The 18,212-nt window shown below is 51.8% G+C and overlaps 5 protein-coding genes across 5 annotated transcripts; 3 read left to right on the top strand and 2 right to left on the bottom strand.

Moving 5' to 3' along the window:
• Positions 1 to 2,093: 2,093 nt before the first annotated feature.
• Positions 2,094 to 3,156, top strand: NCS57_00644300 (uncharacterized protein; the record flags this gene model as incomplete). The annotated part of the gene is made up of 3 exons (XM_053056332.1): positions 2,094 to 2,697; positions 2,756 to 2,883; positions 2,935 to 3,156. 3 exons carry the CDS (start codon positions 2,094 to 2,096, stop codon positions 3,154 to 3,156), a joined length of 954 nt encoding a protein of 317 aa, XP_052915287.1.
• A 150-nt stretch (positions 3,157 to 3,306) lies between these two features.
• NCS57_00644200 (HET domain-containing protein) lies at positions 3,307 to 4,723 on the bottom strand (the record flags this gene model as incomplete). Its single annotated transcript, XM_053056331.1, has 2 exons — positions 3,307 to 3,660; positions 4,169 to 4,723. 2 exons carry the CDS (start codon positions 4,721 to 4,723, stop codon positions 3,307 to 3,309), a joined length of 909 nt encoding a protein of 302 aa, XP_052915286.1.
• Positions 4,724 to 5,982: 1,259 nt separating this feature from the next.
• On the top strand, positions 5,983 to 8,315 carry NCS57_00644100 (AAA domain-containing protein; the record flags this gene model as incomplete). Its single annotated transcript, XM_053056330.1, has 5 exons — positions 5,983 to 6,978; positions 7,029 to 7,392; positions 7,444 to 7,599; positions 7,652 to 7,717; positions 7,771 to 8,315. The coding sequence occupies exons 1-5, from the start codon at positions 6,022 to 6,024 to the stop codon at positions 8,313 to 8,315; spliced, it is 2,088 nt and encodes a 695-aa protein (XP_052915285.1). The 5' UTR covers positions 5,983 to 6,021.
• Positions 8,316 to 9,916: 1,601 nt separating this feature from the next.
• On the bottom strand, positions 9,917 to 10,847 carry NCS57_00644000 (uncharacterized protein; the record flags this gene model as incomplete). The annotated part of the gene is made up of 2 exons (XM_053056329.1): positions 9,917 to 10,445; positions 10,510 to 10,847. 2 exons carry the CDS (start codon positions 10,845 to 10,847, stop codon positions 9,917 to 9,919), a joined length of 867 nt encoding a protein of 288 aa, XP_052915284.1.
• A 2,754-nt stretch (positions 10,848 to 13,601) lies between these two features.
• NCS57_00643900 (SGNH-hydro domain-containing protein) lies at positions 13,602 to 17,980 on the top strand (the record flags this gene model as incomplete). Its single annotated transcript, XM_053056328.1, has 2 exons — positions 13,602 to 15,006; positions 15,063 to 17,980. The coding sequence occupies 2 exons, from the start codon at positions 13,602 to 13,604 to the stop codon at positions 17,978 to 17,980; spliced, it is 4,323 nt and encodes a 1,440-aa protein (XP_052915283.1).
• Positions 17,981 to 18,212: the final 232 nt, after the last annotated feature.

Below are 18,212 nucleotides of genomic sequence, written 5' to 3'. Positions count from 1 at the left end.
GGCTTACTACTCCATTTGTACCGCCCTGGAATGTTGATGACCATGAGGCAGAGTGACGTTGCTACGCAGAGTGGTCATGGAAGGTAGGTTGGGGAGCCCCTGAACTGGGCCACCTGTTGAGCTTGGCTCATGCGATATTATCTCCGGGCCTTCCATCTCCATTTAGGGATGAATACAAATGTACCAAATCGCTGAATCCTTTGTCCTTACAATGGACCTCAAGTCTGGGGAGGAGAAAATGTCCAGTAGTTCTCTCAGAAGAACCTCATATGGATGTTCATGCTCGCTCTCGTTCTCGTTCTCGTGGTAGTTCCTCGTGAATTGGCTGATATAGACTCTCGGTTCAACTCGGTAAAGGAGGTTATTGTTTAAAATGCGTTGGTCACGGATAGAATGATACCACATATGGCACAGTTTGCGGATCTACGGCATCGACGGACCTATCGAGATGAGTAAGTATAGTAACATATAGCACACAACTCTCAGACGCCGAAAACCAAGAGTCCTAGACCAGACAATCGTGTAATTCGCATGTAGCCGGCAGACATACGATGAGCTCGCCGAGGGAAGGGGGCGAGGTGGTAGAGGGTTTGCGCTGGCCTCTAGGGGGCCAGTGGCTCGGGCCACATTCTGGTACTATTGTCTGCAACGGATACACGAAGTTCCTGACTTGGAGGCAAGGGCCGAAGGGAAGGAAAGGTTGAACGGATATCTCTAGGAGGTCCCTGTAATATATTAATAATCAGCGCTCATCTCGGGGGAGTTTCAAGAGAAATGCTCACCAGCCTACCAACTGAAGTCCCAATTCCAACTGAATAGTGGCAGTCACTCTGGTGTTGGGGATCCCGTGCTCCTGACTGGTACTGCATCGGAACGAACTCGAGTTCTGAAGGTAATTCTTGCTGGACGTCAGCCTCGGTGACATCGAAACCGAGAGGTACCTCGAAATTCCAGGACACCGCATCTTTCGTAGGAGAGCAAAGGCAGCTGTTCAATACCCACAACCATGGTATCGGCGGCAGTCTGCAGCGAGTCACTCATCCGTGGATCAACGAGAAAGAGGGGGGAGATGAACAAACCTAATATGAGCCGATGTGGCCTGAAGGGCCTGGGCCTCTTGGTGAAGATCTTCTCAAGAGTCGAGAGAAGAGGAATTTGGGGGTTGATGGCAGCGCTCCTTCAGGGGACTCTTGATGCGGTGGCGGCCTAACCGACACTGAAAAGAACCGAGCCTGGGAGTTTCAGGGGGCAAGGTACGGTATAACAAGAAAGAACAGAAGGGTAGCCGCTGTGTTTTCAAAGATAATTACATCATTTGACTCAAAGCGGCAAATCAGCTCCAGTCCCGATAAGACATGTAATCTACCTGTGAAAGGAGCATCAAGCAAACACTGCCAGCTGCCGAAGCCACCCTCGGCTGCATTGCCATCTACGGCTTGGGCAGGAAAAATGTTGTTCCTAATAATATCAAACTGCAACGGATTGCTCCCCTTGCCTTTGATTGTTTGATTTATTTGGTTGCACCCTTTGTAGTCACTGCGATATTTCTCTCCCAAATATCACCTGATGCCTTTATCCATTAGCTTTCTGAACTACTAGTCTTCATTATTTCTTGAAGGCGCCAGTTTGTCGCCATGGACTGCATAGCCACCTGTTCAGATCCCGCCTCGTCCAAATAATACCACCCAATATCCCCTGGCGCATTGTCATGCGCCCATGAGCGACCTCCTGAAGAATATTGTTTGAACATCAAAGGTCAAATTACGGTGGGATGCAGTGCAAGTTGGTTACCACATGGTGCAATGACGTTACAAACTCTTGGCTGGCTCGTTTTGCAGAGTCTCGGCGCCAAGAGGTCGGGCAAAACCATGATGACGGAGACGGCAACACTCGGCCATGCCACCAAGGATGCCCGATCATTCAGCCTTCCTGGGCGTCAGTCAGTCAGCCCTCAAAGGATAAGATCTTCGGTAGATCTTCTAGAAGCGATCCGTATACCTCCATCCGTCTCCTGCTGGTTATATATTCTGACGGATTCCCTTCACCTAGGTTCGAATGACCATCCGATAAGCCATTGACAAACCGAATCTATCATGACATCTCCGTACTCTCGAACGATGCTCAAGGCCTTGTGCCTCGCCGGTCTTCTTTACCGATCCACTACGGCTCAGGAGGACCTCCCACAGACCATTGTCGGGTGCGACTATCTCGACTGCCCGTTTGGTGACGGTACTCCCAGATACCAGTGGGCCAACTGCACCCTAGCAGACAAGGATTACACAGCTGTTGGATTCTCGCGGATACCTTTAAGCTCCAACTTCTCCTGGCCCGGCCTCTCGTGGCTTTATGGCGCCGAGCAGAATAATTCCGCCTCTCCGGCGTTCGAGAAGAACTTTTACCTGGGTGCACCACCTGAGACGAACTTTTCGGACGTGACGGCGTGCGCCATCTTCTTCCGAAATGTGAGCAGTGCGGTTGGCTTTCAAGGCTCCAGTAGGACGTCGCAGGGTACCTGCGAGGATGCAATGTCGAAGGACTGCGTGGCAGCTTTGAACAAGCAGGCCGCTGCTGTTGAGGTCGAAGGTCTCTCTGCCAAGGACGCCTGTGACAAAGTGAAGGACGAGTTGTTGGAGACGATAGACCCTGATTGTTATTCATGGGCCAGGGGTAGAGATTGGAACAACATCACCTCCGTGCGTAAGTACTTGAATGGTACCTATATCCATACTTACCTGGGTGCTAACAACCTCACAAGCCTTGTCAGGACCAGACGCGCCCAAGCCTATCTCACGCCAGGAAAACTCTACGTCCAACTGCTGGCCAGTCTCCCCCAAGGACTACAGTCTCACAAAGGTTGAATCATACGTGGTGGATCGAAACGGGGTCTGTACTTTCGTCTTGCAACGAGAAGCCACCTGCTAATCTAGCTAACAGGACGAAGGCGCGTACAGTGTGGTTCCTATCCTGACCGTCTTCTTCCCAGGAGACTCCGACACCATCCCCGAGCCCGAAAGCCAGATGAACTGCATCAAGAGTGTGGTGAACCCCGATATGGAGTTTGATGACGAGAACGGTTCGAGTGCTCTGAAGGCTGTGCCGATGGTCTTGGCCCTGTGGGTTTCAATGCTTGCGATGCTTGTAACTCTACTTCCATAAGACGATTGAGTCGTACCCTTCGTGGCTACTTAGAACAGCACAGAGTATATATAATTCGATGTTACCAAAGAGCGTCCAGTTGAATCCGAAAATCTCTTAGTCCTATCCCAGTGACAACTTTTCGAACCAAGGCCGATCTTGCCCAATGTTTCAAGAATCACCACATTCAACACTTGCATCACCCCGACTAGCCTCCCCTTCCTGCGCCTGCTCCCGAGACTCGCCAATCTTGTATTTACTCACACGCGGCCGAACCGATATATACTCGTCATCGTAGACAGGATATTGGAAACGCAGGTTGATGGAAAACTTGAGTACGGAGTGGCGATAGGCCTTGACCCCGATCTTCTTGGGAACCTCGATAATGATGTCTCTCTTCCACTCAGTAGCAGATATGAGATAGGTGACGGGGAAGCGGACGTCGTCTTGGTGGTCTTGGGCGTATGTTTGGAAGGCGACGTCTCGCCAGGTTTCGTTGAGGTTTCTGAATGTCATGATGGTGGTCTGAGGCGAGGAAGATGGCTTAGCTTGGGGGATAAGTCAAGAATCAGGTTCAAAATACAACCGGTGACCAGACGTTGTTCTGTTTTGGTTGAAGGCGCACGTCATTTGATCGACATTGGCATTCTCCACGTAACTTCTCCAATGGCAGAGGAGCTCACTCCCGCTCGTGACCGATATGACATGGATTCCAGGGCGAGATGATCTTTGAATGTTGAGAGTTTACGTCAGATGGAACAATATACAAAGGATGCATGAGTTGAAGCCCCTAGAAGCCCTACACAAAGGTGTATCTCCTAGTCGATAACAAGATGAACCTCCACATCCCCCTTGCCATGCCTTTGACTTTAAAACATCTTTCCTTCTCTTCATGCGCAGGATTAGGAACATCAAACCGACTATCTGTCTGTTCAACAACCCATGACACGCTCATACCGCGTATAGTTGGCCGAGGTAGAGACTCCAGCACCATTTGGAAAGGGGTAAGAACAAAGGTCTCTCCCACACTCACATCCGCGTCAAAGGTTGCCCGTCCACAATCCATTTTTGGACCCTGAGTTCCAACCCTGGTCATGTACAGAGCCATGATGCTTCCAGCCGCCGAGTGTTTCATGGGACTGTTCTTCATGCCGGGATTCTCAGACATGACTTGTTTCGCAGCCTCTTCTCCCATTCTCAAGAGCATAGAGCTAATGATAATCATTTTACTATGCTTGTGATTTTCAAAGCGTTTTTCGAGCTCCTTGTAGGATTCTTGCTCTGATGGCTCTGCTGTCAGGTCCGATCTGGGCGTGTTGCTGACTGGGGCCCACGACCACAAACCCCCTTGCTCCATAACCCTATCGATGATCCAAGATTGATGATACCCTCCATCAGGAGTAGGATATAGGGCAAACATTCCCGCTCGGTTCTCAACTTGCAGACCTGGCAGAAACTCGCCGACGGACTCAATCATGTCGTCCAAGTCGCTGCGGCTTTTCCAGTACCGGTTCGAGGTTGAGTTCAGGATCGAATCCGCCAGTTCCTTTTCGCCCTTCGAGGCCAACGATTCGATAATCTTGAACATGATGTGCGTCGGCGAGTTCTTGTTGTTCGGGATTGTCTTGCTCGATGCACTCCTGGTTTGATAAGCCATGTCAGTACATGGCTTGCAGCCCTCTCATCTTTGGAAACGAACCTGGTCTATCCAGATCAAGCGAAAACCGTTCTCGTGGGCAAAGGTCACAACACAGTCAATGGTACTCTTTACCACTCACATATCTCAAACACTGCCATCCTCCTCAACCACCTTGTAGGGTCCTTCTTCATCGTCACTACGGTTGGCTGTCGCAGCAGACCAACAGTAGGACACGGCGACAAAGTGATCACACCTGCTGTGCTCGTTGGAGCCAACCTTGTTCACTCTTCGGATCCGAAACTTGGTAGTCTTCCCTTCGTTTGGGAAGAGTGGAATGTGCTGGCAGGTGTTGCACGAGTACTCTCTGACATGAACGAGTCGGCATATTTGTGCAGTTCGGCTTCACGATTCTCGATCCTTGCTGTGGGAGTGAAGGAGAGATGTTTCTCGCAAACATGACCCGCCGGGAGGGGTAATAGTTCTTTACAAGGCTGGTATTGTCCAAAAACGGGCGGTTCTTGGTTGGCTTGCTGAGGCTCGTGATCATGGCCATCGTCGAATGTCAGAAAGCGAAGGCTATCGGCCCAACTCGACGTGAGGATGCGGGTCATGCGCTGATTAATGATTGTTGCAACATCTTCACGGAGCTTATACCGTGCCACATTTTCCGCTTGATCTTGAGGCTCATCCGGAAGCACTTCTCGAGTGTCGTCAAACATTTTGCGAATGATGTTGCGACCAGCTGAGGTGGCCTCGAAGAGGCGGACAAGGCGACCTGATGACACATTCAAGTAAAACCGGTTAAGGCTGTAAGAAAACAAACTCGCAAGGCAATTGCCGATTCTAGCCAAGGCAGATTTTGGATATCCACCGCAGCTGCAACCATATGGAGAGGCCAGACTGATTGTGCACAAACACTTGTTTCATATCACAACAATACAGCCTCTCCACACACACTGCGGCCCATTTTACCACCTCATCTCTGCAGTAAGGCGTCGAAAAAGGCAAACCCGGTGAGTTCATGACAAGTTGAAACACTCCTGCTATTGGATGCGCCTCGTTCTGCCTGTTCTGCCTGTTCTGCAAGTGGCCACACTGCTGACGCTAAGGCATGCAGCTGCAGAGTCAGCCTCAGCTGCCTGGAGGTTATGTAGACAGTCCCCTCTTTGTCCACGTCGAGTCCTCCTACTTAAATTGCCCCTGAGGCACGAAACCAGACTCCTTTCACTCAAGCTTCACCTTACATCATGAGAATGCCCCCCACCTTTATGATGCCGGGCGCCCCAAGGGGATTCCTGAACGCAAACGACGGCGAAAGCGATGATGGCCTTGGAGACATCGACAGCAAAGTCCAAGTGGGCATGACCGCCGAGACAAGAGATCTCTATAGAAAAGACAGCGATGATCCCTGGCGAGAATGGGCCCCCGAAGACATTGGCGTCAACGCCAACTCAGCCGCCGCAGCTGCCAAGTTTGCCCTCATCATCCGCCGCCAGAAGCACCGCGATGACAACGGAGAGCTCGCCCTCGCTCTGTACTCCATCACAGTACAGAGTCCACTGATCAAGAAGCAGTTGGGCTCCGTCTTTGATGGGTACAAGGGCATCAACACAAACTTGAGGAAGCTCGACTTCAAGGCTCCCTTTCACGAATTCTTTTACCGATGGGAAGAGTTTGTGCAGGCCATGCCAGCCGAGGCCGAGGAGAACGAGGTTTCGAGGAGTCACTACAAACTTCTTTTCGACACCGTCTCCAAGGAGATGACGCCTCACATCGAGCAGGTCACTGACCTGGTCAAGAATAATGTCATCTCTTTTCAGTATGTCTGGGCTCTCTTTGAGCCTGGCATCGAGGTCTACACCAGAGTCGATGGCCACGACCGCATCCTTGTCCTCATCCATGGCGAGTATCAAAAGACCGACTGCGGCATCATCTACAACCTCTCGTGTCGCTACGTCGACACTGACGGAGAGCGCTTTGGATACAGGAACATGGACATCGTCATCCAACCGTTCGGGAACTTGAAGCCTATCCTGGAGCTCGACGTTGTCCCCAGCCGTCTGCAGCCCAACATTGAGACCATCCGGGAGCGGCTGGTAGAACGAGGCCAACGCTTCGTGGCGCTGAAGGGAGTTCACCACAGATCATACACTGGTGTCTATGAGCGAGCGAACCCCCCCGCTGGACATCCAAAAAAGCAACATGTGAGTATATCCAACCTGTCTTTTCGGTAACAGAGACTAACCAGCCAAAGGTGGTTGAGGAAAGAATCGTCATCGACGGCAGCATGTTCTCCAAGTACGTCGATGAGCACCAAGGACGAATGCCACCTCTTATCCCCCTCGACGAGTCGCCACACGGGGCCAATTCGGACATTGAGAAGAGCCTGGACCCTCAAATCCGTGATAAAATGGGTTCCCGGCTACCTCAACCGCCTCAGTATCGGATGAGACAGGTCACCCCCGGTAGAGCGGGACGATTCGCTCCTCCCATGGCTATCCCAATCATGGTCACGGAATCGAGGCCAGTGGCGCCGGAGGACGAGAATCTCCCTGACAAGTACTACCATCTGTGTACACACGTTGTCAGGGGGTTCTGCCTCAAGGCAAAGGACTGGGGTGAGTTTTTTTGCCACGCCGCTCAAAGAACAAGTGCTTACCAAGGTATAGGATATCTCGACATCAACCTCATCCAGGACATTGTCTGGAGCAACACTGCGTTTGATCAGCTTGTTCTGCCGCACGACTATAAACGCATCATCCGGGCATTCGTCCATGCTCAGATCTCTGGACTGGATAATTTTGACGACGTGATCAAGGGAAAGGGTAAGAATGGACACTCTGCGAACGGAAAGACCCATGTCTAACGGATCTACAGGACGGGGCATCATCATGCTCCTGAGTGGAGAGCCAGGAACTGGCAAGACCCTCACATCAGAGTCAGGTTCGTATATATGTAGTCTCTCATCTTCTCTGTCATACTTACATCTCCCATAGTCGCCGAAACCATGCACAAACCCCTATACGGCATGAGCGCTGGCGAACTCGGCGACGATGCCGGCGAAGTCGAGGAGAATCTAAACCGCGTCCTCGAACTGTCGACAAAATGGCGAGCCGTCCTCCTCGTAGACGAATGCGACGTGTTCCTCGAGCGCCGCTCATCATCTGACCTGCAGCGCAACAAGCTAGTCGCCATCTTCCTTCGTCTGCTCGAGTACTACCAGGGAGTCATGTTCCTCACAACCAACCGAGTCTCATCTTTCGACCCCGCCTTTGAGTCCCGTATTCATTTGACAATTCACTACCCGAAGCTGGACCTCAATAGCAGACTGCACGTGTGGAACACCTTTGTGAAGATCGAGACCGGTGGCGTCTCGGAAGCCGAGCTTGGGGAACTCGCCAAGGAGGAGCTCAACGGGCGACAGATCAAGAACGTGGTCAAGACGGCGAGGCTGTTGGCGTCTGAAGAAGGGGTACCGCTTTGCTCGGGTCATATCAACACGGTGTTGCGCATCAAGAGGGGGAATATCAAGATGGACTAGGTGGTTGTGCCGGAATTCCGAAGGATGCCACCTTACGTGCTTTCAAGTTGAATTTTCAAAGAGGTATTTAGCATTTCAAAATACGCTTCAGTTTTCTGGGATTGTTATTTTTTAGCAAACCCCTGGGACCGCCCCTGACATTTCCCTGCAACGCCAAATCTTCAATTGCGGTATGGATGCCCATCATGCAACCTTATACAATTACTTCTTCTATGCCGAGAGAGAGTCAAAAGCTGGACTTGAAAAGTCAAATAGACGTCAATCACTTTCAGGTCACTTTAACAAGATTATTTACAAAAGTATATCTCACCTCCCTCGAATCTATCATCTCCAACGCTGCGCATTCACCACACGCACCATGCAGTCCAGTTCAGAATCGCGGGTCCTCCGTACCTTGGGCCGAGTGTAAGTCCAAAGAACCGCGTGGGAAAAATATATATCTGATTTTCTTCCTCAAAGCGAACATTATCAGTCCGCTCTGCATCTGCTAGATCTCTACCCTAGCACTATCTTGACCTGCCATTATAAAATCCCGATATACTCGGAGACAAAACTCAAGCACACTAAAATCCATTTCCGTTTTAAGAGCTAAGCTCTTACCGCTCTAAGCTAAGTTAGTGCTAAGCTTAGGCTAAGAAGGCCTAAGTTAAGGCCAAGGTAGGCTAAGCTTAGGCTAAGCTTAGGCTAAGATATATATATAAGCAGCGGCGGCAGCTTCAAGCCCTTCAAGGGAGTTTCTAACGCCGTGCACCCCGGCTGTGGCTCAGCCATCATGTCTATGCAGTTGTGAATCACTCAAACAAGGAGAACTCATCACATCTTAAACAAAGATAGTGATTGGCGCCAAACACGACGCGGAAACACAGATCAACATGTTCGCAATCTGAAATTAATTTCCATACCAATTATGCGTTGGTTAACTACGTTCAATCTTGTGCATGTTTTTCATAAATCAGTCGAGGCATCACAAGTGGATACTCGCAGGGATGCTTCCGGCTTAAACTGGTTTCCATTGGGTGATAAGAGGAACGGCAGAGGTACCGGCCGGATTAAATAGCTCTAGTTGGCTGCTTCCAGACAGGGGCAAGGAGCTCGGCCTACCAGCGACCTACCCTGTATGAGTTCATTCTTTGTCTTCATGGGCGATAAAGATCTTCTCAAATAGATAAAAATCAATTTATTAATGAAATATAACTCAGACAACTTTTCTCTATCATCTGATGCACTTTTTACTTTGTTCATCGTTGTGGTGAAGGCTTGGTGCGTCAAAATGTCTTTTCTGGCCCTTTCGTAACGCACATGTCAACCCGAACCCCGAAGCTCATCATAGATCATATATATCCGTGGGCTTCGGCGCAAGAATCTATCACAAATGGGGCTGACAAGCAAGATGGGGGACAATTGCGCTTGATCGGCGGGCGGATGTGGGGGAAGGCGATCCCGAGGCCGGGCAGGAAAGCGTTTGTTAGCTTGTTGGTCTCTGGCTGGTGTGGGCAATGCCCCTTTATTAAATTAACAGCCCGTCACGTATTACTTGTCCATCAAAGGTGACTCTCACCTCCTCTCCTTCGCTGAAGTCATGAACACATCGTCTAGATGACCTACTGAGTAATCCGGTCACCTGGATTGGTAGAAGAATCTCCGGCACCAGTCTGGGGCGTCATAGCTGCCGCTCGTCGTCTCCGGCGTCGTATACCCCAGAAGCAGAGACCAGCAAATAGTAACACGACGATGATAGGCAATCCTACCATCAAAAACCACACGGCAGAGTTGCTAATATACTGTTGGCCCGTGTCGGGATTCTCTTGCGCAGGTCTAGTGGTAGGAACGGACTCTGGTGGTTTCCACGACGAAATCAGCTCGCTGTGGGTCAGCGTGGGCGGCTGTGGTGAGAGATGGGTCCTATCAGATGAGGCCCAGGTTATGGCCCAGGCCTGGTGGATTATAAGGGTGCCGTCAGGGGGGATAATGCTGTCATCCCGGTCCAGGGCTGATGCTGTCGCTGTCGCTGTTGTCGCTCCATCGTCCTCGGACTCCTCTGCTTTGCTCTCTATCCATCGTCCGCATTGATTGGGGACCAGTGTGCTAGCAAGCTGGCGCTCCCCTTCGAAGTAACTAAAGGTGTAGCCGCTGAGGCAGGGTCGCTGGTCAGTGTTTTTCCTGTTCGCTATTTGAAGAGGGCCGAGGGACGAACCTTTCGCAACAGTAGGCTGTCGAAGCGATCTCGGAAGAATCTGCAACCGTACCTATGTCCCAATAGATCCACCCAGTAGGGCAAACTGCTGGACGGAAGCTGAAGCGATTCTTGGCCTGGGTATCGTCCCAGCCGGACGGGTAGCATGACACGATCGGGTCCGACACCAGAACGGGCACCGTGGAGCTCCCATCTTCAGTCCAGATCACGCTTGTTTGGCTCCAGCTCGATTGGCAGCCACGCGGTGGTTCGTATGGCGTAGCGAGGTTGATCCGGTCCGTGGCTGTCGCTGTTGCTGTCACCGAGGACGGTGTGGTGTTGGAAGACATGGTTGCCATAATTGCAGAGGGACAAAATCTGGGGGTTCCAGGGCAGGCGACGCATTTATCAATCCCCCAGGCATGAATGGGGCCTCCGATGCAGTGTGTTGAACTTGGTCTCAGGGTGTGTCACCTGCTGGAGGACAGGGGCCAACATGGAGCGGCCAACTGCCTTCAATGTCCGGCCGGGTGATCTCCAGCTCGTCGGATAGACTAGGCCCAATTAGGAAGGCCTCATCGCGGTCCGAAAAGGGAAAGAGGGAATTATCTCAGAAGAAACAACAGGCAATACACACAGATTGAGGCGATCCACACGGATAGCCCTCCCTTGCAACAGATTTAATCTCTCCTCCGCTCGATCCCTGTTTCTGATCAGGGCCTTATCTAAGTAGCGCTACATGGGCGGGGGAGATACATATCCTTTGATAAGCGAGCCGGGAACACGGGCGGTCGGAGATTTCCCGTCCCTGCACGCGAAAATATGCTTAGCCGATTTAACCTGTAACCTCATATAGGTTCCTGGTCGTCTTTGAGAGTGGCATGACATAGCAAAAAGCGTTTTGTGAGCCAGGTCCTTTAATTAACAGCCCATGCCGCGAGGCGTTTAGCCAACATTGGGTTCTTTTACAGTGGGCCAGCTTTGATTTACAACGAGGCCTGAGCTCAGCGTTAGGTTTTTTTTTTTTTTTTTTTTTTTTTTTTTTTTTTCCGAGTTGCCCATTAGAGCACTCTTCCCTGACATGGTTAAATTAGTGTTGTCTAGAGTAGAGTGTCAACCGACACGCCACGGCATTGAAACCCAAGTGCGAAATCTACGGATCCTTTTGGATCTGGTGGGCTCGGATTCCTCAACATGTCGCCGACTAACAAGCTCCTGAAACATGGATCGGTAGCTCCGAACTGTTGTACATCGCCTAGATGAGCCTGGAGACCATCATGTGCAAGCCAGTCCAGTGGAGGCCTCCCTATGTGTCATGCTGTTGGCTATAGTGGCCAGTAGAGCCGAGTTCCTACGCAAGATTCATTTGGCGATCTGCAGGCTGCAGATTCTGTCGCTATTGTTGACAAAAGAGGTCATCAGCTACAATAACAAAGGACATAGTCATCGACACATGCCGGCATTAAACTCCGATACTATACCGGTAAAACACCGTAACCTAGAATTACCTTCGGTGGATGCTGCCACGAGGTTATTTCCACGTTCTTGTAGACTCTGGTTCGCTTGTATTGTTAGGAAGGGCCCTCATCTCCGTATTCTTGGCTTCCGGTGGCCTCTTAAGAGAGGAGTGACATCATCATCGACAAGGATCCTGATGATCTATGTGTTGCATCACGCCATTCTTGTCGAGTGGAGGCAGCAAGTTGGCCGACGTTTCTAGCTCTTAGAGTTTGTCGCAAGTGCGGAGTAAATTCAGGAGGATTCGCGAGTCCCATTTATCTCCCAGGGTGGCGGGCTCGGTCCGCCAACCGATCAATCCTTGTCTATACAAAACAGCTCGGGTAAGGAGAATCAATTGTGGAAATCCCGCATTGGCCTCGGCACCTCGGTGGCTTCTCTTCGTGGATTCGATGGGTAATAGGATTAGTTAAGAGGGGAGAATAACACCTAACGCGGAAATCCTTCTCAATGTGGACGAGCCTCGGACCCGAACGATGTAACTTTGGAATCTCACGACCGACTGGTTGATCGTGATCGATGGTTGGAGAGCTCAACTATTGTTGTCCATTCTGTAGGCTTCCGCAGTTGCCCTCCCTCAAGCTCTATACGTCTCCATTAAAGAATCAATAGCTCACTCTACAAAGAGTTTTAGACAACAAGAGGCGGTTTGAAGAAAGAATCTCTCTGACTGCCTCAGGATGTGGTGGTTTAGGCTCTTTGTCTTAACTAAAATCCTTAACAGCCTTCCTCCCATTCGGGAATGGTTTACTGGCAAACGTAGTGCCAAGATAGCCACGCCTTTCGGTTCGATGGAAACCTCTGGACACATCGTGATGGGAAATAGTGAAGCAATCCCTGCTCGCTTCCTCCGAGTGGCGGGTTGTACTAGACGAATTAAGTTACACCAGAGCCTTTCAAGTTGTCTCTAATTGGTTACAACAACGGCCCGTTAAACACCACGACCAACAGGACACAGCCTTGCGGTTAGTATCATGGCCAGCATCACGACTAACCGCATGACTAGGCTAATGCACCACGACCAACAACATAACCAGGATAATAAACCACGACCAATAAGACTCAACATCCCGCCTGGAATCATGGCCAGCATCACGACCAACAAATAACTCATCGACTGTTGCAACATGAGCGGAGTTCTTCCGTCATTCGACGCCAGATATAGGGCTTGTTGGTTGTCTAATCTTATGCAGGATAGCCCATGCAATCATCAGCCGATACCCTCAAGCCTCTGGGACCAACAGCTAGCTCTCCGGAACTTTGAAGCAAGGTGCAGATAGACTCGGCCTTGCTACGAAACAGGAAACTCGAGAAATTGAGAGGAATCCACAGCAGGCAGAATCGTTAGACCTTTCTCAGAACATACAGTTGATGCTATCGAGGCGAGTTGGTTTAAATACCCTCTTCGGGTTCCGCAGTTTCTTGAAGAGTAGCAGACCAAACTCCAGCCTCTCACTGGCGTCCGCTTTTGCACAAAGCATTGTACATCCCTTTTGTCACTCTTTTTTCCCACATTCTTTTGACACTCCAATACCCAATTTGGCGTGCTCTCTACACTCTTTTGACACACTTTCGTCATTCCTTTGACACTCACCATGGCGTCTAAGAAGCCATGGAGCGCCTTCGCCCTGGCGATGGTGCTCATGGCCAACTTGTTACCACTGGCAGCAGCGCTCCCGAATCTCCGTATCATGCCCCTTGGAGATTCCATCACTAAAGGGAGTGGCTCCAGTGGTATCGTTGGTTACCGAGGCCCCCTCCGTCGCAAACTCCTGAGCCAAGGCAAGGACGATGGAATTACCGTCGACATGATTGGCAGTCTTACAGACGGCAATATGCCTGACAACAACCACGAGGGCCATAGTGGAAGGTACCTAGACGAGATCAACACGTACTGGAAACTATCCATCAAAGCCCGCCCCAACTTAGTTCTTATCCATGCCGGCACAAACAACATGGATAAGAACCGTGACCTTGATATTGCCCTCGATATCTACCGGAATATGATCGACGGCATATTTACCGAAGCCCCCGAGGTCACCATCCTTATTGCCCCTATCATCTGGGCCAATAAGCCGGCCATGCAAGTCAACACCGACCACTTTAACCCGCAACTCGAGGCCCTGATCAAGTTGAGGCAGCAGCAAGGAAAGCGCATCCTTCCTGTGCCCATTGACATCGGCCCTGGTGACCTCTGGGATGAGAAGCACCCCAACGACCAGGGCTACGAGAAGATGGCCAATGCTTGGCTCAAGGCTATCCTGGAAGCCGACTCTCGCGGATATCTGAAAAAGCCCGTCGCCATGACCGACGACGACGCCCCGAACACGGGTATCGGAAACTCGGCCGACGGCGGCTCCGAAATCGGCGGCTCTCACGGCAAGATCTGGGAGAAGAAGGGCACTATCTTTGAGGGTTTCCGCACCTGGGAAACCGTCGGCACCATCGCGGCTGCGGCCGAGAACGGCAGCCGTGACAAGCTGATTCTGGCTGACCTCAACGGCGATGGCATCTCTGACTACGTCCTTGCCGATAACGACGGCACGGTTCGGGCCTGGATCAACAGCGGCAAGCCCAACTCCTGGACGAGCCTCGGAAAGGTTAACCCGAGCTGGAGCTCTATCAAGGGTGATATGGTCCGGATGGCCGATGTCGATAATGACGGCAAGGCAGACCTGATTGTTCTGTACTCGGACGGCGCAGCAAAGGTCTGGAAGAATATAGACAACGGCAAGAAGTTTGAAGCCCTTGACTCCAAGTGGGCTACAGGTCTGGCGTCGTCAGAAAAGGTTCATTTTGAGGATATCGATGGTGACGGATATGCCGACTACGTCATCGTTTACAGCGGTGGCGGCGTCAGATGGGCGCGCAACACGCACAACAACGGCAAAGATAGCAGCAAGAAGAACTGGGAGAATGACGAAGCTATCGCCCCTGGCCCCGCTGGCATGCCAGATAACAGGGCCAGAATTCGCGATATCGACGGCGATGGCAAGTCTGGTAAGTGCTATATAGACTGGGGAGAGGGCTAAGACACGCAACTAACGTAGTGACAGACTACCTGGTTGTCTATGATGGCGGTGCCGTCAAGGCCTGGCGCAATACCATTGGAGACGGTGGCACTGATAACAACTGGGCCGACCTGGGTACCATTGCGCCCGGCGTGTCGGGCGTTACTGGAAACATGATCCGTTTTGCGGACATGGACGGCGACGGCTTGCCCGACTTCCTCGCGGTTGCTGATGACGGAAGCATCCGTATGTGGAAGAACTTGGGCATCGCTGGCACTAAGGGCGCCAGCCTCCGGTTTGCCGATCTGACTGGCGATGGCAAGGATGACATTATCTCTGTCGATGCCAAGGGCCGGGCTCGCGCTTGGACTAACAAGGGCGTGGATAAGTGGGAGTCGATGGGTGAGATCGCGCCTGGCCTCGATGAGGACCTTTCGTCGGCACGCATCGAGTTTGCCGATGTCAACGGTGACAAGAAGGCTGACTACCTTGTCATCTACGGCGGAGGGGCAGTCAAGGCCTACCTGAATAATGGTAACCTCCCCAACCCCGGGAACAGTCGCATCTGGCAGAATCCCATTACCCTCTCGCCTGGCGTTGGAGAACCTGGTAGCAAGGTACGCTTTGCAGACCTCAATGGAGATGGCTTTGACGACTTCCTCATCCTCTACGACGGCGGAGCGGTCAAGTGCTGGCTCAACAACAAGAACGTGCCGCCTAAGGGTGGCGAGCGCATCTGGGGGGAAGGCCAGATCGTGGCAACAGGCGTCGGCGAGCCAGGTAGCAAGATCAGGTTCGCCGATCTCACAGGCGACGGTAAGGCCGACTACATCGTCCAGTACGATGGAGGCGCCGCAAAGGCCTACCGCAACCTGGGTAAAATCGGTACCAGTCAAAGTGGGCGGAAATGGAGCCTCATTGGTACGGTTGCTACCGGAGTTAGCCCCCAGGGACCTGTCTACTACGCCGACATCAACGGAGACAAGAAGGCCGACTACCTCGTTGCTTTTGACGGCGGCGCTGTCAACGCATATATCAACTCATACGACTGGATCCCAGATGAAGGGGAAGACGATGGCAAGGACGACGATGACGAGGATGATAATGACAATGACACCAACAAATGTACCCCAGCCCCCAAGACATACAGTAAGAAGCAGATTGATCGCGTGGGCGAGTACATGGATTGGGAAAAAATGGAGTGGACAAATTCGGCCATCGTGGGCGTGCAATACGTCACCATCGTCAACCTCACTCCACACAAGTTCATTTACGACGTCGACGGCTCCAACTCTTACCAGATGACCAACTGGGACTTTGCCGACATCCCTCAGGGCAAGGCGCGGCAGAACGCCGTGGAATACTCGTCCACGGCGGGGAACAAGGTGGACAGCAAGGGAGAGGCCTATTACAGCATTGACGGTACACGCGACAAGTTCGTGGTACGCGTCACCAACCACGAGTTCGCACTCTACCCCAAACGGATTGTTTTCGACCTGAACGACATGGGAGCTGGTTCAAGAGAGTATAACTGCCCCCAGGTGGAAACACCTGTCACTCTTGTCATTACGGGCAGCGCCGACTACGAGCATGGGTACATTACATCACTAGTACACGGTGGAGCAGGCTGGATGCAGAGCATCAAGGACGTTATCAAGGACCGCCGCCTGAATGAGATTGTAATTCCAGGAACTCACGATGCCGGCATGACCAGGATCAGCAACGGCCTGCTATCTCTTGGCTCGGCGGACAACACACAAACCCAAAACCTCAATATCAAAGGCCAGCTAGAGGCCGGATCGCGTTGGTTCGATCTCCGAATTGCCTCGGTACACAAGCCAGGCAATGACAACTACGACTTCTGGGCCATTCACGTGAACAAGGAGCTTGGCAACCCGGCGATAGGAGCAGCAGGCGAGAAGTTGAGCGAGGTCATAGACGAGATCAACGAATTCACCAGCAAGAACCCCGGCGAAGTTATCATCCTCCAGACCCGGGCACTGATGGGTCTTTACCAATCCCCAAGAGGCCCTATCCTCTGGGATGACGGCCTGAAGGAGGACTTTTTCGACAAGCTCAGACGGATCAATAACCGTTGCCCGAACCTGAATCACGAAAACAGCTTTGAGACTTACAAGATGGGCACTTTGATGGGCCAGAACAAAGGCAAGGGATGCGTCCTCATCTTTCTGAACACGGGGAATCTCGAGGAAAAGATTGAAGAGAAAGACCGCATTTCAGAGAAGGACGGTATCTACAACAAGGATTCCATGAAGTTGACTGATGCATGGCCGAACAAGAAAAACACTGAAGATATGGCCGAGTGGGCGGTGACCGAGTGGAAGAAAGAAAAGACCGACATGTACATTGGCCAGTGGGTGGTCACAGCCAACTATGCTCCTGGCGGTGAGACGCGCTCCATTTTGCAGACCTCTGTCCTTGCCACAAACCCGGCACTGTACTGGCGCGGCGTCAACGAGATGTCGCCCACAGCCTTTCCCAACGTGCTGCTGGTCGACTACATCGGCAACGTGCTCCTCAACGTGAATGAGCCAGATTGGGATGACCTCAGCGCTGAGATGCAGGTCCTCGCAATCGGGCTCAACCTGTACATGATCAGCGAGAACTGCAAGATCAACTCGCAGCGACCGCCGCTTCTCCCCAGAGACTCCAAGTCTTCGAGGCTTGCTAGTGGTCGGGGCAAGGCCAAGTCGTGGAACGGCGTCGTCTTTGCCAACGGTACCAGGTTTGACCAGCCAATCTCTGGACGACGTCTTGGGTGCTCCAAGACTCTCCTCAAGGGCACTGTGTTCGAGAATGGAACAGTACTGGATCGGGATGTGCCGAACCCGAGATGCCAGCCGGTGAAGGCACAGGCACCTAATGCTACTTTGCCAAGCTTCACTCCAACTCCAAGGGCAATCCGACGGCGAAAGAGAGCTTCTCTGTCTGTCACGGCTTGACATGTATACATCACGTGCAGAAATCCCCCACAAATTTCTCACCAATCAGGACGCGATCACGCTCAACACCCACACGATCACGGTGATCACCGGATCACCGCGATCACTCACTTCCACGATCACTCACTTCCACGATCACTCACTTCCACGATCACTCACTTCCACGATCACCCTGATCAAGACTCTGGGACATAAGGATCGGGCACCATGTCCCCAAGTATACAGCACACAC

This window comes from Fusarium keratoplasticum, chromosome 4 (genome assembly GCF_025433545.1).
Source record: "Fusarium keratoplasticum isolate Fu6.1 chromosome 4, whole genome shotgun sequence".
NCBI lineage: Eukaryota > Fungi > Ascomycota > Sordariomycetes > Hypocreales > Nectriaceae > Fusarium > Fusarium keratoplasticum.
Note: the sequence above shows the minus strand (reverse complement) of the source record. Positions and strands in the feature narration are given on the sequence as shown.